General features: G+C 43.3%; 2 protein-coding genes across 3 annotated transcripts; one reads left to right on the top strand and one right to left on the bottom strand.

Annotated features, from left to right (window-relative positions):
• Nucleotides 1-606: 606 nt before the first annotated feature.
• Nucleotides 607-11,541, bottom strand: LOC308473598 (glutathione S-transferase-like). Its single transcript, XM_080999378.1, has 7 exons — nt 11,359-11,541; nt 7,035-7,191; nt 5,297-5,348; nt 4,133-4,265; nt 3,359-3,500; nt 2,720-2,851; nt 607-1,618 (listed from the first exon to the last, which is right to left on the bottom strand). The coding sequence occupies exons 2-7, from the start codon at nt 7,119-7,121 to the stop codon at nt 1,496-1,498; spliced, it is 669 nt and encodes a 222-aa protein (XP_080855504.1). The 5' UTR covers nt 7,122-7,191; nt 11,359-11,541; the 3' UTR covers nt 607-1,495.
• Nucleotides 11,542-13,242: 1,701 nt separating this feature from the next.
• LOC308473597 (glutathione S-transferase-like) lies at nt 13,243-26,876 on the top strand. 2 transcript variants are annotated; one of them, XM_080999377.1, is made up of 7 exons: nt 13,243-13,503; nt 17,564-17,670; nt 17,895-17,946; nt 20,860-20,992; nt 21,760-21,901; nt 22,838-22,992; nt 25,062-25,164. In XM_080999377.1, the coding sequence occupies exons 2-7, from the start codon at nt 17,584-17,586 to the stop codon at nt 25,147-25,149; spliced, it is 657 nt and encodes a 218-aa protein (XP_080855503.1). In that variant the 5' UTR covers nt 13,243-13,503; nt 17,564-17,583; the 3' UTR covers nt 25,150-25,164. The 2 variants fall into 2 exon arrangements, with proteins under 2 accessions (XP_080855503.1, XP_080855502.1); XM_080999376.1 differs by lacking the exon at nt 25,062-25,164 and adding an exon at nt 26,561-26,876 and having other exon boundaries at nt 13,249-13,503; nt 22,838-22,969.
• Nucleotides 26,877-27,898: the final 1,022 nt, after the last annotated feature.

Below are 27,898 nucleotides of genomic sequence, written 5' to 3'. Positions count from 1 at the left end.
GGAAATATTTACAGAGACTCTAAGGAGTCTGAGCAAGCTATCTGCGGTGTGTGTGTTTAAGAAAGGGGAATGTTAACTCTGCTGATTTTGTTGAACTTGTAAAGACAAGTTGGGATAGGATATCTTAGACAATACATCCTCCCCCGCATCCCTAAACATTCCCACAGGGGCTGCCCCTTCTTGTATGGAGCTCAGCTCCCCTGCACTCACCAGAGCCTTGCACAGCTTTGTACTCTCATAATTTCTGACCACTGGCCAAATTGACTCTGCTGGCTGTGACTTGCAGGTTTCCTTTGAACTGTGGGTGGAAGGGAGAACACAGCTTCTCTATTCCAGTGTGGACTTTGACTCCCCAGCTGAATTGGGCAGCTTCCAAAGCACTTTGCACTTGAGATAGGCCATTTTCTAAAATGCCAAATTGGAGTCGGAACCAAAATCTGTGATCAGCACATACTGAAGCGTGTAAGATCATGAAAAGTAGGGAGGAAAACCATCTGGGTTGAGATCTAAGCATGCTTACGTGAAATGAGTAGGATTTCCTCCTAAAATCCATGTTTCACAGAGAGGTGCATGCTAGCAAACAGTCGTAATAAATACAGCTCAACAGAAAAGAAAGAAATGCATTTTAATTGTTAAGGCAGTTATCCTTGGTAATGATTGAGCTACTACATAGTAACAAATTCAGTGCCTGAATAGATTTGTGTCGTAGGTCAAGGAAGACAAAGGATAATTTAGTAACATAGTAATAATCACTAACAGTACATATGACTGCCTTTGACATGATTCCTGCATTTCTCCTGCTGCTGCTCATCTGAAGACATTCTAAGTGGCACATAACCAATTGTTTGTTGACCCTGGCAATGTTTTCCAACGATGGACAAAAATTTAATTTAAACATTTTATTCAATTTTTTTGGTATATGAATGCATAAAAATCGAAAGGCCTCTGAGTAATCTGCATAAATCTAACTGGATGTTGGGGTTGATATTATAGTACACAACAACAGATTTCTAAAAATTAGTACATAGCCCTGAAATTCATGCAAAATGTTGTAATTCAATTTTAAGGCCTTGTTTGGATCTACCTGGGTTCTCAAGCATCAAAATCATAGACTCCCCACATGTTTAGCATAAATCCCGATTAATGTAATTGAACTACTTTTGCCACCAGCAAGTTCTATTTCTGAGCTAATACTGAAAGAACGTACTTTTAGTCTGGATTGAGCAGCATGAAGGGTCTATATAACCCCATCATTTTCTTATCCCAAACTGGTTTGTACATTATTATTACCCATGATTATGCCAGGTTTCTGAAAGCATGCCCCCTTACCAGAATGGATTTAAAAGTTGATTTAGATGTGGGAGTAACTTTTCACAGAATTTGTAATAAAATATCAAGGCGGCTGACAAAAAGTTAGCGAAGGTGTATGTGGAGAAGCAGTATAAATCAAGAAAAATAAGGCCACTGTTTGCAGTGATTGTCGTAGCTGAAGTGCTCAGAAGTTGAAAATCTTCCTGATCTGTACAATATACTTTTCATCAAATGGGGGCTTCCTCTGGCTGCCAGGCTGCAAGAATTTCTTAATTGTAGGGATGTTGCTTACTCTTGTCTTGAAGGCCTAGATGAAAAAACAAGAATCTCCTCTAAGAATAAGAAAAACTTCCCAAGATAGATGGGCTTACATTTGAGAAAAAGACCCCATCCATCAGCTTCAAATGTTTGCTTTCCTCTTCCCTCCCCATTCCATTTTCCTTTTGAATCATTGTGAACTTTGGGCAGGGGTTTTGAAAATGTTATATGTTTTCACATGCATTATTATTGTTGTTGTTTCTAGACATGTACAGTGGTACCTCAGGATGCGAACGGGATCTGTTCCAGAGCCCCGTTCGCATCCTGAACAGAAAGTAAGACGCAACAGCACGTCTGCACATGCGTGTGTCGCAGTTCGCTGCTTCCGCGCATGTGCGTGACATCATTTTGACTGTCTGAGCATGTGCGAGCGGCAAAACCCGGAAGTAACACGCTCCGTTCATTCCGGGTCGCTGTGGAGCGCAACCTGAAAATACTTATCCTGAAGCGTATTTATCCCGAGGTATGACTGTACTGAAAATGGAATTCTTTGATTGTCAAATTCTGAGTGGTTGAAATAAAGTTTTAAGCACTATTATGACATGGGAGTTTTGAAAAGCAACCAATCTGCTTAATAATAAGCAGGGGCATATTTTTACAAGCATTGTAAAAGTATTCAGAGATAATTATAAACATGAGTCTAAATCAGTGGAAGAATGCATCTATGGAAAAAGATCTGTGGTCCCATGGTGTTGAATCCACATGTGAAATCTGAACTTTCTCTATAGTCGTTCTACAAGGCCCCCCTCCAACTTTATAATCCGGTGAGCCTTTTTTTGGTCAGGTTGTCTTGTAATGCATCAAACTAAGGCAATTCTAGCCAGGAGATGAAGCACTTTTATCATCAAGCAAAGTAGATGCAGAAGTCTAGATGCCTGACATAAGGACATAAGACATATCCCCCAGATGGCCACTTGGACTTGCTCTCATACACCACCATAATCACCATCATAGAGATGATGACATGCTAAGTGCGGCACACTCCTATGACTGAGGTTTATCCAGTTGCTGTATTTGCACTCTGTGAATACACACAGCCTTACAGTTTCCGTTCCATCTCATTTCTCAGAACATGTCCTAGTTCACTCACTTGCAGCAGAGGAAAGGCAGAAAGAACATCAGGCTTCATCTCTTCGACCATCAGAATAGCTTCAAGCAGATGGACATCTGCCCAGCTGAACTTCCCACCAACAAGGAAATCTTGTCCATGATCTTTTAAAACCTGTGGCATACAAAGAAATAGAAGTCAGTGTTGAGGGTTTGTAGACCCCTGGCTCATACTGGGCCACAGAGGCTTCTTGTGGATTATTTCTGCTTCTTTTGTGTTTCAGACATGTAAGGCTGAGAGGCAGGCAGGGACTGTCCCATGAGAGCAGCCACTTGGCTTTTTCATTCAAATATACATTTTACACACCTGCATGTATCCCATTGAATAACACCGAAAGGCCCTCATTGCTGTGATCCTCTGCTCAGTAGCATTGGAACTTGACATCGGGGTGGGAAACCACATATTTGCTGGACTCCAGCTCCCATCAATCCAAGCCAGCATGGCCAATGGTCAGGAATTAGGAGAGTTGTAGTACAAAATGTTGGTAGACTTGTAGGTTTACTATTCCACATTTAAGTGCTGCTGCAGAATTTTGCTGCTGCTATGGATGGTTCTCCCCATACACCTTCAGCAGTCGATATCTAGCTGCACATTCTACGTTGCTACCTGACAATCCCTTACCTTTTCATAAACTGGGAAGTATCTGGTTGTGGCCCTCTCAAAAATTAGGCTGGTCTGCTTTTCTTTGTTCTCAGGGGGCTGGAAAGGGAGCGTCATTATCATCCCCATCAGATCAGTTGTTCCTTCCACGTACATGTCAATCCTGAAAGAAGCCATTAGAACAGTTACTTTCATTTTTTGTGTTTCTTCTTCTTCTTCTTCTTGTTGCTGTCAATCAAAGTACAAGAAAATCAAAATATAATTACAGCATATTATACATTCCAAAATTAGCAATACATTAACGATATAATGCATACAGTAAATAAAAAATAGGAACAGATTCAATGATGCTGTTTATCCAAACAGAAAAATATATATAATTACTTATGTGACTTTCACCATTCCTAAATTTATATGCAGGTGAAAAATCATGACCAGCTCCAATACATTTCAGCAGCCATGTGGAAGGACATATATTTGTGCAACCAGTCAGTTGCAACCCAGCATGCATGGTGGGATCTTTCACACATGTATGGAAGGTTAGCAGGCATGGTGCATGATGTGTTTGGTATTATCATGTTATTAGGCAGTTTCCCTCCCCAAGGAGCTTTAGTCTAAATGTTCTTGTAAGAATCACATTGTGACATATAGCTCTGGGAATATAGAGATGCATAAACAGAAAGATGATTGAATGTTTGCAGTTCAGGGCAGACATTCCGTGTTTTCAGCTTCTGTCAAGAGCTGGCTTTCTATTCAAAAATAGACCTAGAGTGAATTCTACATGTTCATAAGTACAGTGCTCTCTCCTTCAGGTCCTTCCCGTAGAGGTTGTGCTTTGCTGCGATGTAGTTGAGAATAGCTCGCGTCTGCACCATCTTCATGCCATCTATTTCCACCATGGGCACTTGCTGAAACAGGAGCTGTCCATCTTTAAAGGAGAAAAAGATGGGGGTGAATGATTCAGTTCTCACAAACTTAGTATTTCAGATTGATTCAGCCTGCCTTCTTTGAAAGTTAAAACTGAAGTATTGCGGTCTCTAATAAGGATCACATCTCAGTAGAGCAGCTTTCTTTAGGAAAATGTGGCTCCACATTGGTTTGAGATGCAAAAAGACGTCATTTTCCATTCCAGCCTGTATTTATTCTATACACTGTTTCTATTCATCATTCATTTCTCTATCCATTGTAATGGGTTTTAAAAAGGTTTTTTATTGAAAATTTTTGAGATACAATACAATAAAAAGCAAACTAATAAAAAAGAGGAAGCAAAAGGAAAACAAAAACAAGAAGAGAAAGAGAAGAAAGAAAGAAAGAAAGAAAGAAAGAAAGAAAGAAAGAATACAAAGCCCTCTTTAGGTGGATCTTAACCTTTATCTCACACAAAAGTGAATGGACCCTCCCAGCTCTCATTACAGAATTAGTTACATAGCTTACGTTGGTGTTATGTTATGTCATCCCATTCAGTTTGGTGCATCATAAACTCAACACAAATGGGTTGTTTGTAAGTACTTTCAAACTGTTTTCTATGTTGTGTTTTAATATTGCAACCCCCTCTTTGGGGCCTTAGGTTGAAGAACAGGCGGGAAATAAATAAATAATCAATTATGTATTATTTGCGGACAGAAAGAAACAACAGTGAATACCAGTCATATTAAGTGGAATGATTTCTGTTCTGGACATGGGCAAATAACACCAAGCTGGCAATTTCTGCTCCCACTTCCATTTCTGTTGAAATTCTATGACATCGCCAGATCCAAATTCCTTTATGTTTTTCCTGTGCAAGCGAAAACCAGACCAATTTTTTTTGTACCCATGAAAATAAAAATATTTGTAGACTCTGATTGGACCCCAACACTAAGTGGTCTCTTAGGTTTTCATTTAAAGAATCAATGGGGGCTCCCCATTAATTCTTTAAATATATCAGTCCCATGTAGAGAATACCTTCACCCATAGACTTACTCTTCCGTAATTTTTCCAAGTCTTCATTTGTTTCAATAAATTGTTCTTCAAACTGAAACAGAATAGAACAAACAAAATCATGTTTGCTTTTCATGTCGTAATTATCTTGAGAGAAATAGATGCTTGTCATTTTCCTTGACTTTAAAAGGGGACTGTTTTGAAAACCTGCAAAATGCAATACAGCCATTAAATTCCTTTTTCCCTGCCTCACTGCTGTATCCTCGTATTGATTCATATTACAAAATGGATGGTTGGGATGAAAAGGGCCCCTTTGTCTTGGCAGAAATCATGCGCTTGGTCAGTATACAATGCAGAGTTTCTTTCCTATGTTTATTTTCAGCATGTCACACCATTCATACGATTCTATTGCTTGAAAGGACTTCAAAAGACAAACCGTCCAACCCACTGAAATGAGATCATGTTGAAGATTCTGAATCATTCCCAGAGACACATTTGTCTTGGCCTTCCCTCTGTAGCTGGGAAGTGTGACCCCCCTCTCTTATATATAGCATTTTCTATTATGTCAAAAATATTTTTATATATATTCTAAAATACACCCACAGGTTCTCTGTTTTTGAAATATACTCGGAGTCGAGAGTGGATTTCATGCTCTTTATTCAGCTCATAGTGGTGAGGAGGAATGGAAGTCCCCCCAGAATGTCTGCTTTATATACATTATTTATACAATGAGCCCCACGTGATTAGCTAATTCCGGGATTCTCCTGTAGGCCAATCAGGTTGCGGATTCACTTCCACCTGGAGCTGGATTGGGTGGCTCCTGTGCACCAATCAGACTGCTGCATTCTGAATCCTATTGTTCTAGGACCAGTCAGACTGCTGCATTCTGAATCCTATTGATCTAGGACCAATCAGACTGCTGCATTTTGGATCCTATTCAACTCCGTACATAACAGGTTTGCATGCATTTCTCTGAACTATATGGCTGATTAGATGACCTATATTCACTATTTGGGAGTACAGCCCACCAAATTAATTGGGATTCCCATTTAAGTCAACATGTATAGGATTGCGCTGTATGATTGAAAACAAACAAACTGTCCCTTGAATTGGCAGCCAAATCGTTTTATTACTTGGGATAGAGATTTTCCTATGCAGCTAGGTTTGCCATACGTCTGGGGAAACTTGAACATGTCCTCTTTTGGAGGGCTGGCATGCCCATCCATGCGGATGTTTACATTTTACAGGACATGTCCTAGTTTGGGGGGGGAGAGGGCTTGGGCTTGGACTGCTCTGCATGCTGTGGCCGCTGCCAGCCTGAGCTGGGGACTAAGAGGCGCATGGGTGTGGCAGCAGCCCCAGCTCGGACTGGCAGCGACTTGGGCTGTCGTCCTTTTTGCTCTTCAAGATATGGCAAACCTAGATTAACATCAGAGTCTTGTGGCATCTTAAAGTTGCCCAGAGTGACTGGGGCAACCCAGTCAGATGAGCGGCATATAAACAGCAACAACAACAACTAATAATAATTTTAGTATGGCATAATTTTTCATGGACTACAGTCTACTTCACCAGATGCTTAAAACATTCTCCTGAGTTGCAGCGGGAGTGTATGTGTTTGTGTATACAGACACACAAACATACAGAGAGAATTGTGTTGATAGCACACAACATACTGCACATATATTCAGCTGTGTGTGCAAAAGAGGCCATTCATCTCAACTATTGCTAGTTCATTCATCCAGCGTTGCCTTCCCCCTTTTATTTTTATGGTCACACAAACCTCCACTCCAGCTGCTGCAAGGAGCCAGCGTATAGATTCCATCTTCCCTCTCCCTCGGACATAGTGCAACTTGGGTTTCCCAGCCATCTTTTCAGCCTTCTACTTTGTCAAGTACTGCACAACTGGGTTTCGCAGTAGAACAATGTTATGGACTGTCCTAAAATGGAAGATACAGAAAACTGGGGATTAAACAGACAGAACGTTGGAACTGTTGGGATACAACTCCACTTGTATTGGAGGCTGGTGGGTCTGCACAGGAAGAAAGAAGAGAGAGAGGAAACCTCATGGCTTCCTAGATTGTCCTTTAACATGTGCTGACCTTTCCTCAGGTGCTAGACTGATGCACTCACTCTAGCTGACCTCATTTCCTACGGCTCCCACTCTTATCTTGAGAGAGGAGACATTGTTATGTTCTCTTGCTGAGAACAAAGAGCAGGCATGGCGCTCTTTTTCTCCCTCCACTTTAGTTAGCTAGAACTAGGATCTTTTCTATCAAGCACGTACTGTATTTTTTGCTCTATAAGATGTACCAGACCACAAGACACTCCTAGTTTTTGGAGGAGGAAAACAAGAAAAAAAATATTCTGAATCCCAGAAGCCAGAACAGCAAGAGGGATCGCTGCGCAGCGAAAGCAGTGATCCCTCTTGCTGTTCTGGCTTCTGGTATAGCTGCGCAGCCTGCATTTGCTCCATAAGACGCACACACATTCCCCCTTACTTTTTAGGAGGGAAAAAGTGAGTCTTATAGAGCAAAAAATACGGTATTTCCTTTAATAAACCTGTCTTTCCTAAACTCAGAGCCTCAATGTGATTGCATCAAGGGTAAGGCATGCTCCTCATTGTTAAGCCCATCTTTTAATGATCATGCACTTAAACTCCATCTCCCATCATTCAGCAGGTAGACTGCTCTGACTTTGTGCTGGGCGACAGTTTTATCTGTTGAATTTCCACCTCTCATACAGTTGTTAAAGGCACAAAGCGTACAGTTATCTACCTTTCAGGCCTTGGAAATAGAATGGGGATGTATGACTAAGCAGATCTGAGCAGCTTAAAACTGAGCTGTTGAACAAGCACACATAGAATCATAGAATTGGAAGGGACCACTAGGATCATCTAGTCCAGCCCCCTAAAATGCAGGAATCTTTTGCCCAACATGAGTCTCGAACCCACAACCCTGAGATTTAGAGCCTCATGCTCTACCCACTGAGCTATCCCAGACCCTCTCTGCTTCTCTGCAGTTTCTTTGTTGAGTTTAGATCTTTCTCTCAGATCAGAGTGAACTATGCCACCAACCCAAGTTCTTATAGCTGCTTCCTCTCTGAGAGGGCCAGAATTGATCTCAGAGGTTTGCAGTTGATGATGAACTGCCCCAAGACCTCCAGGTATAGGGCGGTAAATAAATGTAATAAAGAAATAATAATGGTGATGATGATCTGTTAAATACAATCTGGATTTTAGTATGCTGCAGCATGACCTTGCAATTAAGTTAACCATTTACCTTAAGTACGGGTTTATGTACCCTGAACCATTTGATAGCGATAGCTGTTGCAACCAGAGCTGCCAACTTTTGAACTGAACACAAAAGGAGTTCTGCTGGATCAGGCAATGGCCAGCATGTTGTTCTACAGTGGCTAGCCAGATGTCTATGAGAAGCTTGCAAGCAGAACCTGGAAAAAACCAGTACTCTCCCTTTGTATTGTTTCCAGTAACTGGTATTCAGAAACAGGCCGCCTATGACAGCGGAGGTAGAATTACCTCTATGTGATCAGACTGTGGATTTCCTCTTGAGCTCACCTTTGCTTATTACATTGCCTGAACTATTGCCTCTGTGTGACCTGAACTTGGACTGTCTCTTGACCTTGATCTTGCCTGAATTACTAGCTGGGTGTCCAGTACCTGGACTGCTTTGTGGCCTAATTATGGACCCTTTCCAGGTGGGAGACCTGGCCTGGAAATCTCCCAATATTCAGCTTCATTGAATGTCCTCAAGTTGTAGCATTATGAGTGTGTGTGTGTGTGTGAGAGAGAGAGAGAGAGAGAGAGAGAGAGAGAGACTCCTCTATCCACTTTCTCTACACCATGCATAATTTTATATATATCTATCATAATTTTATACACCTCCATTTGCTCCTGTAGCTGTGCCTTTAATGGTCATGTGATGTCCTATAATAGTACTACTCTCTTCTGCCTTGGTCAGTACTGTATCCTGGAGTACTGTATCCAGTTATGGACATCACAGTTTAAGAAGGTTATTGACAAGCTGAAACGTGTGCAGAGGAGGGTGGACAAGTTGATACAGGATCTAGAAAGGAAGCCTTATGAACAGGCATAGGCAAACTCGGCCCTCCAGATGTTTTGGGACTACAACTCCCCCCATCCCTAGCTAACAGGACCAGTGGTCATGGATGATGGGAGTTGTAGTCCCAAAACGTCTGGAGGGCCAAGTTTGCCTATGCCTGCTTATGAGGAACAGTTGAGAGAGCTAGGTATGTTTAGCCTGGAAAAGAGAAGACTGAGAGCCCTTCAAATACCTGAAGGGCTGCCACATGGAAGATGGAGCAAAATGTGCCCAAGGCCCTATAAACTAGGGATTGTCATTTGATATAGCATGCCTGTTCATTCAGCTTTCATTCAATCTTGAACCCCTCCCGGTTCACTACAGTTTCAGCATTTGGTTGTTCTTGCAGTTTGCTGTGCAGCAGGGCTTGTAATCCCTTTAGAAATGTTTGAGCCAACTTATGTAACAGGGAGGTGTCCCCTTACGAAATCAGCTGGGTTCTGTAACCTGACTTCTCTGACTCATATCAGATGTGCATATATACTGCATGGGTTGCAATGTGAATATGCAGAATACTGTCTTGATACATTCCTCTTTTGTTTCCCCGCAACCTGCTGGCTGAGTATGTTCAATGTGTTTGGTCCTTCGTGTTTTCTGCTTTGGGTTCAAAACAGCACTTGCCATTCTTGTTGGAAGTGGTCTAGACACCTCAGTTTATTACCGCTAGCCGGTGGGGGGCAGTTGCCCCACTTTTGTGGTGACTATAGCCCCTCTGTACAGCAATAATGTGGGAGCACTGGGGAAACCTTGTGGAACAAACTCAGGCTGAATAAACCCAACACGATTGCACTATTATTTTGTCAGAACATGCTGCAGAATACAGCCACTAAAAACCACCAGCAGTCTGGAGGGGTCTCGTCTCCCAGGTCCTAGTCCAACACTTCAATCGCTACACCACACTGAAAGGTGTTTGTAAGAGAGGATTTTAAAAAATAAAGGGAGGGAACACATTCTTTCCCCACAGATTTGTAGCTTCGACAGAACTATCCATTTGGTAATATGTATGTGTGAATTGAAAACAGCACGCTTCCTAATTTGAGAAGAAATTAAAATTTTAAACAGCAAATAGAACTTCTGAAAGAATTGGTTTCCTTAAGGGTCATGGAAGGAAAGTTTCCCCTCCTCCTCCTAGCAGCCATCTGAGACTCCCCAAAAGGTTTCCAGGAAAAAGTCGTCCCTAACCGCTTCCCCTCTCTCTTGGCATATTACTATTGTCAGCTTGTTCTTGTAGCAGTTGGTGAATTGTTTCAATTAATTCTCTGCGAAGCTCACCTCACTTTCTTCCCTGTAACATACCACAAAACCCCAGAATAGTGGACCTTGTTTACTTTATCCAGCTTCTTCCCCGTTCCTCTTTTTCCCCTCTCTGTCCCTCCCAACACCCTTCACAGCTCAGGAAAAGAAACTCCGGTGATCCAACGTCTAAGTTTGCAGTTATTTCCCAGCCACGATATATCCCCTATCAAAGCTGCCTATCCAGTTTGCTTACCCAGCTAGATTTAATTCTTGCTAACATTTGCTTTCACCTTTTTAGATTCTACTTCTCGACTCTCTAAAATCCCTCTTTCCCCTTTCCCCAGCACAGCAAGCTAGCAACATGCAAACTTTGGCAGATGTCAAGTTTATTTTAAACAGCTGAACTACTGGCCCCATTTCCCCTCCCCTCCAGCCCTCATTTATATGGCAGGAAAGTTACTTCCAAGCTTCTTGTTTTGACTTCCCTTCCACCCACTCTACTGTAGTTTCTGCATTCTGCTTTCCTTTCCTTTCCCTCCACGCTTTAAAATCCCACCGTCCTGCTTTCGAAAAAAGAAGAAAAAAAGCCCTTGTTCTCCTTTGCTCATCTCTACTGCAACTAATGTCTGCTAAAGTGGATTTTTAAAAAAATGCAAATCTGTCACCCTTGCTGCACTTCTCCCTGGTTTAAATTACTTCCCACATAGCTGAGTGCAGAAAGCAAAGCACTTCACATTTTCCAGTACTAACCTCCAAACCTGAATCCCCTTCCAGGGTCTAGGCAAAGAAACTGAGCTTCAAAAGGCTTTGTTTGGTTTGGTTTTGGTTTTTGTTCCACCTTCTCTGAAGATTTGCACGGGGAGGGGGGGGTTATCCCGTGACAAAAGCACAACGCCTGCTGCACAGATCCAATCAGTTTGCCTGAGTTGCCCACAACTTTCTGACACTTGAGTCTCTCTCGCCCACCCTTGCAGACGGGGAGGAGGAAATCTCTGCAGCGTCAGGACTCAGCTGTACAGTAGCCCTATCAAATTCCTGAGGCGTGGCTCCGCTCTCGAAGAGAATATTCTGGATACTAGTTTATTGTGGACAGAGTTCACTTCATCAGACACATTCTATGTTGTCCTTATGTGTGTATAGTTCGTGTGTGTGTATGTGTGTAAAAAGATAAAAATTGAAATGCTAATACACAGTGCTATTTTTGTAGAAAAACAGGTGCTGGAGCTCACCATAAACTTCCCCCCATGTTATCCTAGAAGGACGATGGCACCCACCTGAGAGAGGCTGGAACTGAGTTCTAGCAAGTTCTGGCAGAGGGAAAAAGCCCTGCTCATATGCTGATAAATTGTAAAATGCCTCACCGCTTCCCTCTTTCAGCACCCATTCCCCTATTACTATTGAATTTGTAATAAACAGTTACATGGGTGAGAAATCCTGACTGACAAGACTTGTTTTGCAAGGTAGTCATTTGATTGGATAATAAAAATATTGCTCAGAGAAGAAGGGAAGGGGAGAAAAAAGACCTTATACTTATAATCAAGGCTTTTTTTGTGTTGAAGGTGCTTACTGGTATGGAGTAGTGGCCATCTTTTGCTGCCCATGGCAGCCATTTTTTGCTAGCACCTAGAGCACTTTTGTCAATATATGAGTACTGGCACCTCTCTTTCTTTCTTTTTCAACCAAAAGGTTATGATACTACAATCCTACTACGTATAGCCCCGCTGAATCCAGTAAATCAATCTTGATTTTTTTTAAAAGACTCCTTTCATTCCTCACTTGAAACAGACAGTATTGATCCCACCAGCAGGAAGAGAGGAGCAGAAGCTGGGACAACTGTAAAGCAGATAAATATTTTGCTGCCATTTCTCTGCTTTGCTCCCTTCTGAAGGGAGAGGGGAGATGTTGGAGCATCCATGAAGGACCCTGGACCCAGATGTTAAGTTGTGGGTGAACATATCAGAGGACACAGCGATTCTTCAGACAGCTCTTGTTTATTCACAGGCCACAACGGAACTGGGCTGAAGGGTTCAGCCAACCAGCTTATATAGAGCTCAACTACAAGGCAGCAGTAACAACTTTCTGTAACTATCCAATCACTGAACGTCACTTTCAATTCCTTATTTGCATATGTGGACCTGAGTGAAAACTATCTACAGTATCCCCCTGCTGGCCCAGGGTGAGAACTTCAGTACATAATACCAGACACTGCCGATTTGCAGCAGCTGGCCTGATGACAGACTTCTGGGCCAGGTTAAAGCGAGGGAATTGCTAGCTTGAAGGGGATTGCTTTTGGATGGTGGGATCTGACTTTCCATTTGCCTGGGGATTAAATAAGCAATTGCATGTGGACCAGATAATGCACTACCACCACTGAACAACAGCTGTTCCTAGGCCTAACTCTTTTTGCCATTCCTAAGAGAGTACTTTCAGATGTCAGTGTAAGTACTTTTCCCGTAATTTCATTGGTGTCGTTTTCTACCCCATACGAAAATAGTAACAGGGCGTAATCCTGTGATAAAATGTTGCGGTCAGTGCAGCAACGGAACAAATCATGTGCTTTTCATGTGAAAATAAATTATCTGAGCATTATTATTTTTTAAAAAAACAACCCATGCCTGTCACCAGGGATTTGGGTGAAGAGAACATGAAGGGTGTTTCACGTATGACGCAGCAGGAAGCGTCTGGCACCATGTATACACCTGGCAGGAAGCCACAGGTCCTTTCAGTCTGATAATAGTATAGAAGGTGTAGCTTTGACATTTTAAAACTGAATGGTAAGACAGTGGAAAGAGACTTCACCAGAGTAGCTGGAATTTCCTGGGCTGTAGGACGTTTTAAGGCACAGTTTCTTTCTGCGTGGAGAAAGAGATCGGATAAAGCAAGTCTTTGCAAAAGGTTAGTACTGGATGTTTGAAGTAAGTGACTTTTTTCAGCCTTAGCATGTGCAATTCTATACAGGTCTACCGCAAAGTAAGCTCCATTGCAGCCAGTGGAACCCAGTGTGGATATAGGATTGCAGTTTAAGATACTTTAAATTATCTGCTGTGTGGGTTATGAGTTAAATATTAACTTCAAAAAGCTACTGGAGCAATGCAATAATTTTTTGCAGTTTGCTGACTTTATAGTGCGTTTGCAGAACTTTGACACAAGGAAAGAGGGGAGAATTAATTGCATTTTAATCTATGAAAGCAGGACAAGTGAAAATAAAGCATGGGGCGGATTAGCCAGGGCAAAGAGTGAAAGCACAGGATGAGGGAGAGGAAGGGAAGATAAAGAGCGGCTGAAATTCAGCAAAGAGAAGGGGCTTGGGCATGAAATGTGGTTCAGAATGGCATGTTTTGCTCTGAAGCAAAGCCACAGGTCAGAGAGGAATGTTCTCTCGTGGTGTGAGAAGGGGGATTTCATATGGTTTTCTGTTGCTGGAGGGAGCGGAAACATTGTTGGAGCTCTTGTAGAAGAAAGGCATTGCTGAAAAAAGCCAATTTGGAACAGACTACCATCATTTTAGGGACGCGGGTGGCAGTGTGGGTTAAACCACAGAGCCTAGGACTTGCCGATCAGAAGGTCGGCAGTTCGAATCCCCGCGATGGGGTGAGCTCCTGTTGCTCGGTCCCTGCTCCTGCCAACCTAGCAGTTCAAAAGCACGTCAAAGTGCAAGTAGATACATAGGTACCACTCCAGTAGGAAGGTAAACGGCGTTTCCATGCGCTGCTCTGGTTCGCCAGAAGCGGCTTAGTCATGCTGGCCACATGACCCAGAAGCTGTACACCGGCTCCCTCGGCCAGTAAAGCGAGATGAGCGTCGCAACCCCAGAGTCGGTCACGACTGTACCTAATGTTCAGGGGTCCCTTTACCTTTACCATCATTTATGGGGGTGAAATAAAGGCTGTAAAAATCCCACAACATACTTTTCTGGGAATAAGCACCATTGAATTCTGTGGCACTTGTTTCTGTATAGAACTTGGCTGCATAAGACAGGAATCCCTAAGCACACTTTCCTGGAAGTGAGTGCCCCTGAGTTTCATGGGACTTGCTTCCAGGCAAACATGTATAGGATTGTGTTGTAAAAGGGGGGGAGTTGAGTTTCCATGTCACCATTTTAATATTATTATGCACCATTATTTTAAATCTATTGCAAAATGTCCTTAAATTTAGGATTGCTTTATGCATACAACAACACCTGTTGATTTGGTGTCTGTACAGCTTGCAATCAATAAATAAGAAAGAATATGTTGATTTTCTGCATACTGTTAAATGCAGATAATACAAGAATGGAACATGTGCAATTTTGGAATTTTTAATGCAAGCCAAAACTACTAATGACCCCCTCGAGAACAACTTGGGTCGCCCCTCAAGGCAATACCCTTTCCTCCTTTCAGTTGGCCCCAGCTGCAAATTTTCATGGTCCACCCAACCACCCATCTGGGTCCAGCTGCAAACCTCTGAATCTCATGATCTGCCAAGAAAGCATCAGCATGTGAAAACAGCTAAAGGCGAGGGAGTATTTCTTTAAGGTGAAATAACTAGATGATCTCAATGAAACCAACTTTACATGTTAAAAGAATGACAAGGCTCACAATTTTGCAGCTGCCATACTGGATTTGGACCTTAACAAGTCCTAAACTGCCTGCAGGGGGACTGTTTGCATTGCTTTTTCACTTACAATTACATTTAACCTTTCTGCTGTGCTGTGGATTTCATTCCAGTCTTAAACGATGCGCTGCCCGGGCATGTAGAGCTGGTAAAGAGCTTTTGAGCTGTGACATGTTTGCAGAACAGTGATCTCGTTCATTCATTTTTGAGGGCAATGGAAATCTTGGTGTTTGCTTTAGATTAAGTTTTCATCAGCCTTTGAGCATTAATACCTGTGACTCAGCCTCGGTTGACTTGCTTCATAGTAACTCCCAAGCCGCTGTTCTTTTCTCCCTCCAGTGTTCTCCTTTGTGTCAGGTATAAAAAGCAAGATGATGTGGCTCAGACAGAATGATATTGAGCTGAGAAACCACCCTAGTCATATTGTGTTTGTAAGCAGTGTTTAAAGCAGAGTTTCCCAGCTCAGACACCATGGGAACGTTGTTTAACCTGTCAATATATAAGCACTGAAGGCAAACATGTGAAGAGAGGAAAGGAGGAGGAAATACACATTGCACATGCACACTGCTCATTCTCGAGCCAGTAAACAATGGTTTGTTGTTTCTTTGTCGTTTGAACTTGGTTTAGGGGGATGGGGACTCAACTGAGGGTGCAGTCAGATGTGGGGAATGCTGCATTTGTTTTCCTGATTATAAGGCCAGCACTGCTCTCCCAAATTCTAAGGTTCCATTTATACTGCATTACCTATTGTGTTGGACGCAGGTGGCGCTGTGGGTTAAACCACAGAGCCTAGGGCTTGCTGATCAGAAGGTCGGCGGTTCAAATCCCCTCAACAGGGTGAGCTCCCGTTGCTCGGTCCCTGCTCATGCCAACCTAGCAGTTCAAAAGCACGTCAAAGTGCAAGTAGATAAATAGGTACCGCTCCAGCAGGAAGGTAAACGGCATTTCTGTGCACTGCTCTGGTTCGCCAGAAGCGGCTTAGTCATGCAGGCCACATGACCCGGAAGCTGTACGCCGGCTCCCTCGGCCAATAAAGCAAGATGAACGCCACAACCCCAGAGTCGGTCACGACTGGACCTAATGGTCAGGGGTCCCTTTACCTTTACCTTACCTATTGTGTTGTGCAACTGGCTTTTTGATTAAGATACCATCATTAAATTTTAAAGGGGGGGCTGTATCCCAGAATACTGCCTCAAATTTCATCCCGTGAAATTACAACACAAAGCTCCAGCAATTTTTTGAGTTAACAGGTTTGTAAATGGTTTGTTTCTGGAAGAAAATAATACAGAAGTGAGCACTGAACTTCTGCTAGTTTTCCAGAAGTGGCCTTTACACCCTGTGAACAATAATGTAAAATGTGGAAGTTAACAGGTAAGGAAATGTTGGGAAAACATAATAAATTGCTGTCTGAATGGAGATCAAGTTCCGTCCTGACCTACTTATTATAATTTAAAGCCTCTAATCCATGGGTAGGCAAACTAAGGCCTGGGGCCCGGATCCGGCCCAGTCGCCTTCTAAATCTGGCCCACAGACGGTCCGGGAATCAGCGTGTTTTTACATGAGTAGAATGTGTCCTTTTATTTAAAATGCATCTCTGGGTTATTTGTGGGGCATAGGAATTCATTCTTCTTCTTTTCCCCCCAAAATATAGTCCGGCCCCCCACAAGGTCCGATGGACAGTGGACCGGCCCCCTGCTGAAAAAGTTTGCTGACCCCTGTTCTAATCTGAACCAGCCTTCACCAATCCGACACCCTCCAGATATTGTTTGACTCCAATCCCATCGTCCCTGGCCCTTGGTCATGCTGACTGGATCTAATAGGAGTCATTGTCCGAAACATGTGGGAAGGACAGATCTAATCCATACAATTCAAGTTGTTTCCATAAATTTGTGAGCATTGTTAGCATACAGAATATAAACAAGGGATTGAATTATAATAAATGTGACAGAAACCCATGCCACAATTTCAGACCCAACAATATCTACCTATGGAGCCCATTTCAACGCCGATGAGTTTGTAGGTTATTATGGCTAATGACTTTTGAGATTTTGTGCTTGGGCACCAATATAAGATATTATTTATTTCATAAAATGTATACACCATTTGATTGTAAAAACATTGTTTACAGTGTTCTCCCCTTAAATGTCCTTGGGACTATAGTCTTTGGAAATCAGACAATCCTTCCATGTCCTTTTCCTGTTGTAACCACAAGAATACTCAGCCTTTCCATCTGTGCATAATACATATTCTCTTCATTTTGCTCCACCTAATCAAACTTTTCAGCAAAATCGTACCTGCATGGTTGTGTACACAATTTATTTAATTAACCTTTTTCTTCTCCCCATTAAATGGCACTCATCAGGAAACCAGCAGCTTGGAAATATGTCTGGGAAACCAAAACTGACGTATTTTGAAGGCAGAGGAAGAATGGAGTCCATCAGATGGCTCTTAGCAGCAGCTGGAGTGGAGGTTGGTTGCTTATGTTTGGAAAACTCCCCTTACACCAGATTGCCTGTGAAATTTGCACTATTGTGTGCTTGGAGCTTTGAACAGGAGATTTCACAATTCACAGCTCACACTCTTAGCTATTTCTGTATCTACAGAAGAGCCAATGCAGTACCTTTATGCAATGAAAAGAACTGGCATGACATAGGAATGAAAATAACTTGATCTGTTTTCCTGTCTTTTTCCAGTTTGAAGAAACGTTTTTGAAAACAAGAGAACAGTATCTGAAGTTAATCAAAGGTAAAACTCACGGTGCAAACCTACATATGCCTATTCAGAGGGGAACCCCACTAAATTCAGTGGGGCTTATGCCCAGATAAGTGAACAGCTTTTTGCTACCCATGTATCTTTTCCTCCAAAATCTGAAAATACCATTTGACATGTTTAACAAATATGTCATCTGAAACGACAGTCAAACTCCATTCTTTTGTTTAAGGATAACCTTGCAGGTGCCTTGCACGTCCAACTAAATCTGAGCAAATGCCTGAAGCTTTACTTATAACCTGGATTTAAGGCTGTTGACAAGGGGGTTAAATTGATTGTAACTGCACTATAAATGCTAAGTTTTTATCAGCATATATGGTGCAGCTATGATCAGTTAAACCACTAAGAATAGGCTTAAATCTTCCAGGTTATAAATGGCTTAAATCTAGGTTGTTAAGTGGATTGTTTGCTCAGATTTAGCTAGATGGCCAAACTACAAGATTGTCCTTGGAGAGATTAGTGGAGTTCAACTGACTTTCCAGATGACATACTGACAAAGGGTACATGAGCAGCAAAAGCTACCATGGATGGTTGTTTCCTGGCACCTTGCATTGCTTATTTTCCTTACTGTGGGCAACTCATGCATGCATCTGAGTTTTTATATTGAATGTTGGTGCTGTAGGTGCAGACAATGTTTCATGAGAACATTCATCTATAGATAACATGCAGTGAGGAATGCACAGAGATTGCTGCTGTTTCTCACAAAGGTTTGACTCTTAAGTCACTATCTTAATTTCAGCTAGAAGTAGGTATGTGGCTGAACTCTTGGGCTAGCTAGACAGTTGTTGAGTTTTTTTGAGAGCTGAAGGTAGTTTGAGAGAGACCTCAGCATCCATGGGTCTGCACACACACACTTCTTTTGTCCCACTATTGTTACCTCTGGTCAAACAGGTTTTGCATGTTTTTCTGAAACCACAAAATGTTTACCAAAGGCAAAAGTGGAATGCCCACATGCAAGAAGCAGCAAAAGAAGCAGAAACTTTCTTTTGTCCAGCCAAGGGTGTTTTCACACATAAAGCACAAGTCATGCTGTTGCCTCTTCTGCTCCTGAATGTCCCACATATAAAATGTAAAATCTATATTGGTAGGAATATATTGGTAGGCATCAGGCTTGTTTACACATTTTTGTCTACTTGAAGAAGCCATGGTCCGATCTGAAAAATACAAATATTAAGGTTACAAAACTATACAAATAAAGAAAATTTGAGCTTGCAAAACAATAATTACCATGTGGTTAGGGTAGAACGACGGGTCAGTGTCCACTTATCCCCAGTGTAAATATGCCATATCGGCAAAAGTCGGAAACTGGAAGATAACTATAGCATGTACATGAAAATCGGTTTCAGATTTGAAATCAGCGTTGAAAGAACGTATAAGAACAATTGAAAAATCTCATGCAACAGAAAATGGAGGAAAGAAATGTTGGAGATCTGGACGGGGGAAACATAATTAATATTCTCCCCAAAATGTGTAATATTCCTCAGTGCAAAAGATCTTTCTAATTTTATTGCATGTTACATAATCCAGGCTGCAATCCACAAGCTCTTCCTTGAAGGCAGTTTTAAATGGGCTTGAGTACCTGGGCTGTGGGATAGAATATTGTAACATGCCTCCTTGGAACAATTAGCTTTATTTTGCTTGGTGTATTCTTTGGGGGTGGTAGATTATAAAATGGCCCCAGGATCTGACATTCAAATGGCCTGAGCATGTAGAAATCTGTCCAGATTTAAAGGTGTGGTTGATTCTTGGAATGCTGCAGAACCCATGGGAAGCTGGAGGTTTGAATCATATGCAAAACAGGGCCTGGTTTAGAAAATTTACTGCTTAGCAATATTTTCGAATCCTTTCAATTATTTTAAGCATTGTTTAGCCAAAAAGGTTCCCAGAGTGGCTTACAGATCTTGAAAATAAGACAATTCCTGCTCTCAGGCTAACAATCTAAAAGATGTGACACAAAAGGAAAAAGGTGTTGGGCAGAGAAGAAAATAAGCAAAAAGCTGATACCAGTTCTTAGTGCTACTAGGTAAAGATAAAGGAACCCCTGACCATTAGGTCCAGTCGTGACCGACTCTGGGGTTGCGGCGCTCATCTCGCTTTATTGGCCGAGGGAGCTGGCGTACAGCTTCCGGGTCATGTGGCCAGCATGACTAAGCCACTTCTGGCAAAACAGAGCAGCGCACGGAAATGCCGTTTACCTTCCCGCCAGAGTGGTACCTATTTATCACTTGCACTTTAACGTGCTTTTGAACTGCTAGGTTGGCAGGAGCTGGGACCGAGCAAAGGGAGCTCACCCCGTCGCAGGGATTCGAACCGCCAACCTTCTGATCAGCAAGCCCTAGGCTCTGTGGTTTAACCCACTAGTTTCTTCTACAAAGCCAAAAGGGGCTGGTCTCTCTGCAGAACTAACATAGGAGCCCTAGCAAAGCACTTCTTGCTATGCTGAGCTGATTTCCCCCAGCTCTGCAAACAGTGTAAAGTATTGGTTGTTCTTTCTATCTCAGGTTGTGAGCTTGGTGCAATCTTGTGTTAGACACTCACACAGGTGGCACCTGGGAAAGGTGGGAGAGCTTATTCAGTGAGTCGAATGTTGGACTCATTAGTCACCATAGCAGGGAGAAGTCAGCTTTTCTTCTCTGACACCGGAAGAGCCTCCAGTCTATTTGGAAGGTTGCACACACATTCCAGGCATGAGATACGTTACTAAATGATAGTACCGTAGATTGAAATTTCTCTTGGCTGTTTGCCTTCTGGCAGAAAGGGAGGCCACACGCTAGCTTTGAAAGTGCTTCACTGTGGAGGAATCTTGCCACATTTCCTTAATCTCACAGAATAACTGTTTTGGAAAGATGAATGACTTTGCTTTTGCTTTTTTCCTTTGCTTTCCTAAAGATGGATACTTGCTGTTTGATCAAGTCCCTCTGGTCGAGATGGATGGACTGAAGCTGGTCCAGACCAAGGCCATCCTCAACTACATCGCGGGGAAATATAACCTCCATGGGAAGAACCTGAAAGAAAGAGCACAGTACTGTATCATGGTTTACCAAACTGTACTTGATAGCTGCATTAAAAGACTCCAGTGGCGTTAACAGTATTTGCACATGCTCACAAATTTGCATTGCCCAGGAAAGAGAAAAAAAGCTGTGAGAGGCTAAGGAAAAGATATTCTGGAAGAGTTTGGCTTCTGGTTTGGTGTCTAACTTGTTCTAACACCCATCCCATATGTGTGTTCATCCGGTGTGTTACATTTTATGGGTGATGTCCAATGTTGATCACACTCGGAATGGACCCACTGAAATCCATGAGCAAAAGGCCACTGATTTCAATGGTCTCCTTGTTCTTCTATGTATGACTAACCTTGGCTTTTACCCTAACATCCTACTGTTATGTGCTCTCACTTTAGAGTGTCAAGGAGCAGTATTTAGAGGTTCAGCTTCTTTTAGGATGATGGAGAGGGAACCCTGAAGGCTTATGGTGCCTTTGTATATAATGGCGTTATTTACATATCTAGGGAAGCAAGCAGCCTTTCCACCAGAAAGTAGCAGCTCCCTAGGCAGCTGTTTCTGCAGCTTCCTTGAAATAGCTCCTAGGTTCAGCTAATTCCACTTAGAAACTTCCAGTTCTCTCTCTCTAAGGGGGTTCAGATAACCGCTAAGCATTGAAATAATGCATGAGGATAGGTCAACAGACCACAAAAGCTAGACCCACCTCCCATTTTTATGTTCCTATTTTCCCAAGAAGTTCAATCTAGCAGATTAATTTTCCTTATCCATGCTTGCCTTGTCCTCACAGCATTGACATGTATGTGGAAGGAACCATGGACCTGATGGGCATGATTCTGGTGTATTCTTTCTCTCCACCTGAGCAAAAGGAGAAGCAGCTTGCTTCTGTTCTTGAGAAGGCCACTACCAGGTACTTCCCAGTCTACGAAAAGGTAAGACAACAACGATTCCCATTTGTACCTACATCAGGGATGGAGAACCGAAAGCTGAGTTACACATTACCCAGGACCAGCCTGTGCCTTCTAGATCTTTTGGACAACAATTCCCAACTGGCAGGGTATTTCAAGGAACAGTCCTTACCCTCTCCTTCCTGGTCTTCAAGAGTTTATTTGCAGTGCCTTGTCCAACTTTATGTTACCAAATCAATGGTTGGACTAAATCGATGCCTAGGGTTGTCCCTTTTTTGTTTTCAACTTCATCACTTGATAAAGATTTGCATAGCTGGAAATATATATTGCAGGGAGAGGGCTAGATTTCTCCCTCCAGGCATTCAAGTCCCAGCAGGCAGGTCTTCTCAGCCTTGGCTGCCAAGTGATGGCCGTTCCACCAGGCATCACTTCTGCTCAGTAAGTCTCTCTGTAAACTAATAGTGATCTCAATTCTTTGAGTGCTGGTTTTTATGCAGCCAAAATGGCATCACGCAGACATATGAGGGAGGCATCAGCATGCTTTGGGGAACCCCTGAGGTTTTCGCAAAAACAAAAGCTCTTTAGGTGGGGGGGGGGCACTAAGGCAGTTTTAAAAAGAACAAAACACCTTGAAACACTGAGAAGGGGCAAAGCATGGTGTACTGAGTGACTAGAGGTTTTTTTTTTGGGGGGGGAGCCGAAAATGAGGATGGGTAGCTAGAATCTTCTACCCTGCAAATTCTGATGATTCCCTCACAGCTGGGGGGGGGGGAAGGTTCACCTACATTATCTCTTATTTGAGCCTGTCTCACCTGGTTCAAATATGCCTGTAAGGGAGAGGAGTGGGGAGGGAGCTATCAAGTTCTGCGTAGCATCTATGACGTTTGAATAGAAGTCGGCCACACTATCCCAAAATTCCCCAGCAAAATTAAAAGTACATTCTTTATTTTTGTTTTCTAGGCCCTGAAACAGCCTGGACAAGAGTTTCTCGTTGGCAATCACCTCAGCTGGGCAGACGTACAGCTGCTTGAAGCAATCTTAATGGTAGAGGAGCTAAAATCTGATGTTCTCGCACCCTTCCCTCAACTGCAGGTAAACTGTTTTTCGAGCGCGTTGTGCATAATTCTGCTCTTGTCATGTCTCAGAATGTGTCAGTTCTGACCTCTGGATTGACGTGTGTAGAATTCAACTAAGGCTAAGCTTGACCCTTCTTTCTTTCTTCTTTCTTTCTTTGGTGATCACTCGTTGTCTTCCATAAACACAGTTTTAACAATGAGTCCATAAGTGACCGTGGAGGCCAATTCTACATCCACACGTCCTTCCCCAGGGGGGGCATTGGTTTCCGGGTGGGAGTTGATCACGGTGTGGATTTGCCAAGCGTGCCTTCCTCTTAGCACATTTCTCCCTTGCATCCTGAGTTTGAGTGTCTTCAAAGCCCATGGCACCTTTGGTAAAGGCTGTTCTCCAACTGGAGCGCTGGCCTGCGAGCGCTCCAGTTAGAGAACAGCCTTTACCAAAAGCTTGACCCTTACACAAGGGACTATAATGATTCCCTATCTGGGCAACTGATTCCAGGAAGCTGCCTTCTAGAAAGTCAGACTGTCAGTCCATCCAACTCAGCTTTGTCTACGGCAACTGGCCAATTCTCCATAATTTCAGACAGGGGAACCTCTGAGCCCCACTTGGGGATTGAACCTGGAACCTTCTGCATACAAAGCAGAGGTTGTACCATGGATTTATGGCCCTTCCTGCTCCTTCCCTGCTCCCTCTCAGCATGTTGGATGAAGGACTCTGGGAGGGTGCAGTGACCTCTCTTTGCTCATCTTCCTCACACACACCCCCAATCTTTAGGCAATGTGCTGTGACCATGAGTCATTGATTTTTACAGTGCTTGATTGTTCAAACAACAACAACCCTCAAAGCTGTTAACTCAGCCTGGACACTGAGATCCAGCACCGAGGGCCTAATTGCGAGAAGTGAGGTTACAGGGAACCAGCCTTCTTGGTAGTGGCACCCGCCCTGTGGAACGCCCTCCCTTCAGATGTGAAGGAAATAAGCAGCTATCTTCTTTTTAAAAGACATCTGAAGGCAGCCCTGTTTAGGGAAGTTTTTAATATTTAATGCTGTATTGTTTTTAACACTTGATTGGAAGCCCTGGGGAAACTCAGCCAGATGGGCGGGGTATAAATATATTATTATTATTATTATTATTATTATTATTATTATTAATAACTCAGTGGTGTTGATGTGATGAAGCGAGCCAAGGGAGAAACCAGACCACTCTGCCCACCTTCTCTCCCCACGCTTCTCAAGTCCTGCTGCTACCTTGACGCAGTGGCTCTCTGACACTGTTCTTGGCAGACTGGCAAGACCTAAGTGCCAGTGGTGTAGCGTGGGTTGCTGGCACCTGAGGCGGGGCAAGTGTTATCCCCACCCCACAGTGGACTGGGCAGCTGGTGTGAGGGCACGTGCTGGGCTGCGAGTGTTTGCACAGAGCCTGCAAGGAGGATGAACAGAGCCCGCCTCCAATAGGGTCTTCGCTGGCTGCTTCCATCCACCTGCCATCTAAACCAACCCACCCACTGCTGTGCCTCAGCTGCCAGGGCTCTGTGCCTGTCTTGAGGGTGCCTGGTTGTGCCCCCTCAAATATGTGCACCCCGGGCCACAGTCTCCCCCTGCCTCCCCCAAAGGCACACTCCACAGAGCTGCTTCCCTGAGCACAATCCCCATCTTGTACCATTATGTTTGCGTCTCGAGGCCCCAAGACCCACCCCCAAAATAAATACACACAGACAATTATATTAGTTTAAGTTTTGGGGTAAATTTTGGCCACAACTTAATTGAAATACAATCACATAAGCGGTATTGGCTTAGGCATTGACTCCCCACTATAACTGACTCCACCTCTCAGGGTGATCGACCAATGGGGTAAACCAAACAAGGGAGCAAGGTCAATGGGGACCAACCTAAGCTCACCCTGGGGTTCCTGTGGTCCTGGCATGGCCCTAGCCCTTCAAGCGGACTTCGGACGAGATCCAGGACCCCAGACTCCTTTAACGGAATACCCAATTCCTGGAGGGGCAGGTGATGGCCACACCTCCCATCCCCCACATTTCAATAAGCCAATGCCTAACCGCCACCTCACAAGTTGTGACGATTTGCTAAAGGGTAGGCGAAAACCAAGTGGCTATAGCCAATCTGCCAAATGGAAAAAAATCCTACTCAGCCCCTGTTCCAAAACAGGCGACCCAAACCAAAGCAAGGCCAAGTGACTCTACCTAAACTAGGGAGGGTGGGCGGGTGTTCAGCTGTGCAAATGCAAGTGCCCCACTTGCATAACACTGCTGCTTTTAAAGCCCCTGGGATCACGCCACCTACTGGCTATTGGCTAAAGCAGCCTGGCATGATCCCAGGGGAATGGCCAGGACTTCCTGCTCCTTCCCCCCCCCCCCACCATTTTAACCCTGTCAGGTGAGCTCTTGGGTCCCGAGCGCAACCAGGACCCTCTGTTATGAGGATCCCATTTACTTGTTTACAAGCACTGGCAAAGGGGCAGCAGGGGTTGAAAGAGGTCATGGTTAAAGAATCAATGCCACCTGGCAAGGCAGCAGAGAACACCAGGTTGGTGGCGTCAGAGATCAAGAAGGCAGCAGGGTGAGAGGGTGTGTTTCTGGTTCAGAATTCACGAGGCCGGCAAGCTGCTGTCTGTTCTGAATCCAAGTGTATGGAGTCATTTGGATTACTTCAGACCTTCTGCCTGAAAGGGTTTCGCACTAGTTTGTACATGAATTGAACCAGATTATCTTCATTAGTGCAACAGTTTAGAAATGCTGTGAATCAAGATTGGAGTAGGGATAGATGAATCTCTCAGATTCAAGTTGTCTCCGTTTCAGTTTTCCAATCTCAAGTGGAGTTTGCTACCTTTCCAGGGTTTTTTCACCAGGTTTCTTTTTAGTGTGCATATTTCTTAACACGGAGATTATTGTATCCAGTGCAGTAGCCTAATACGCCCACCTTTGCAAGTGATTTCCCCTAATAGAAATCATTTGGGGAACTCATCGTCACTCACAGTATATGCAATTTTTGTGCACTTTTCTCTAAAAATTCCATTTTTGTGGAGGGGAAAAGTTCATTTGGAGAAGCGCATAGCAAAATGCAAAGAAGGGCAAATGCTGAAGGACAGTTTCCTGTTTCGTGGAACATGAATTATGCTATTTATCCTTAAAATGCAAATTTCTCCACAAATGGGAAGAAGTGAAATTTTTCCGGGGGGGGGGCGGGTGGCAGCAGGAACATGTACTCAGGAAGATACACCCTAGGGAAGTTCCCACATAGCTCCAGCAATGTGCCCAGAGGCTTCCACTTATGCAGCTGATTGCAGCCTCTGGTTTCCATATCAAAGAAGTGGACTTTTTTGCCAGATTTAGATGTTGGCACCACAGAGTGGGATCCATTCAGCAGGGAGCAGCAACCAGACCATGTGGATATTAGCTTTTTTATATGCAGGGCAAGTCTCTCTTTCTGATGGTTGCTTTATATTGACACAATTCCTTTCTAAACAGATCTTCAGGTTGTATTTTCAAAAATCCTTTTAAAAGGATGTTGCTCTATACTCAAGAAGCTATTCTATTGCTTGGGGGGGGGGGGAACTTCTTTGTTTTATTTGTTCATCTTTTGCTCTAGGCTTTCAAAGCAAGGGTAAGCAATCTTCCCACTATAAAGAAATTCCTGCAGCCTGGAAGCCAAAGGAAACCGCCCCCTGACGATGCATATGTCGCAACTGTGCATGAAGTTTTCGCGAGTAAATAAGAAGCATTGCATCAGATTTTTAAGTCACTATGACTGCTGAAAACCAGTAGGCCTGTAAATGAAATGATTGTTACCTCTCATGAAAAAGCAAAAAGTGACAATACAGAATGTTGAGCAGATGTTGTTTCTGTGCATGGGGGTAAATTGATTTAAAGTATGTAAAGTGCTTGCATTAAAATATTCAACAAGAGTGTGTTTTCTTTTGTACTGCAAAACGACACGGCTACTTATTTATTTATTTATTCGTGCAAATATTTATAGCTTCCCATCTAATGCATTCCTTTTACTCAGAATGGCTCACAATAGTATTTTAAAAAAAAAAAAAAAAAAACAAACCTTGACATCCACAATAAAACAACTATATACAGTGGTACCTCGGGTTACATACACTTCAGGTTACATACGCTTCAGGTTACAGACTCCGCTAACTCAGAAATTTTGCTTCAGGTTAAGAACTTTGCTTCAGGATGAGAACAGAAATTTTGCTCAGACAGCGTGGCAGCAGCGGGAGGCCCCATTAGCTAAAGTGGTGCTTCAGGTTAAGAACAGTTTCAGGTTAAGCACGGACCTCCGGAACGAATTAAGTACTTAACCCGAGGTACCACTGTATTCCAACAGCCATAAGAACAACATCAACCTATTAAAATAGGACTCTAAACAGGGTTCACCATAGAAAACTTCATTTTTCCAGCACAGTAGAAGTGGGCGAGAACAGGAACGTGTTCAGCAACCAATGGAAAGTGGCAAGGGAGAATGTGAAAGGAACCTCATGTATTCCAGAATTTGGATGCAGCCTCTCAGAAAGCCCTTTCTTTTGGCCCAGCCAGTTGTCTCTCCAGTATGGGGAGATGGCCGTTGTCTCCATGCCCTGCTTTCAGGTTTCCCATTGGCCCTTGGTTGGCCACTCAGACAGGATGCTGGGCTAGAAAGGCCTTTAGTGTGACCCAAGCAGGGCCCTTAAAGAGGCTCAGATGGTCCTTCTAGTGACCTAGTCATGAGCCATTTAGCACATCAAGGTCATAACCAGCATTTTGAATTATGCCTGGGAAGGAACCAGAAGCCAGTGCAGCTGTTGTGCTTCTTTGTCTGGCACAATTTCTGCAGATTATATTTTCCCTTCCTATCCCCAATATTACCTAATTACTACTGTTTATTAAATTCTAATATTCCCGAACAGGCTCTATAACAGTATCATAGCCCACAGATGCTATT

Source organism: Podarcis pityusensis (genome assembly GCF_964106645.2).
Source record: "Podarcis pityusensis genome assembly, chromosome: 3".
NCBI classification, from domain to species: Eukaryota; Metazoa; Chordata; class Lepidosauria; order Squamata; family Lacertidae; genus Podarcis; species Podarcis pityusensis.
This window is presented reverse-complemented; position numbering and strand designations above follow the sequence as displayed.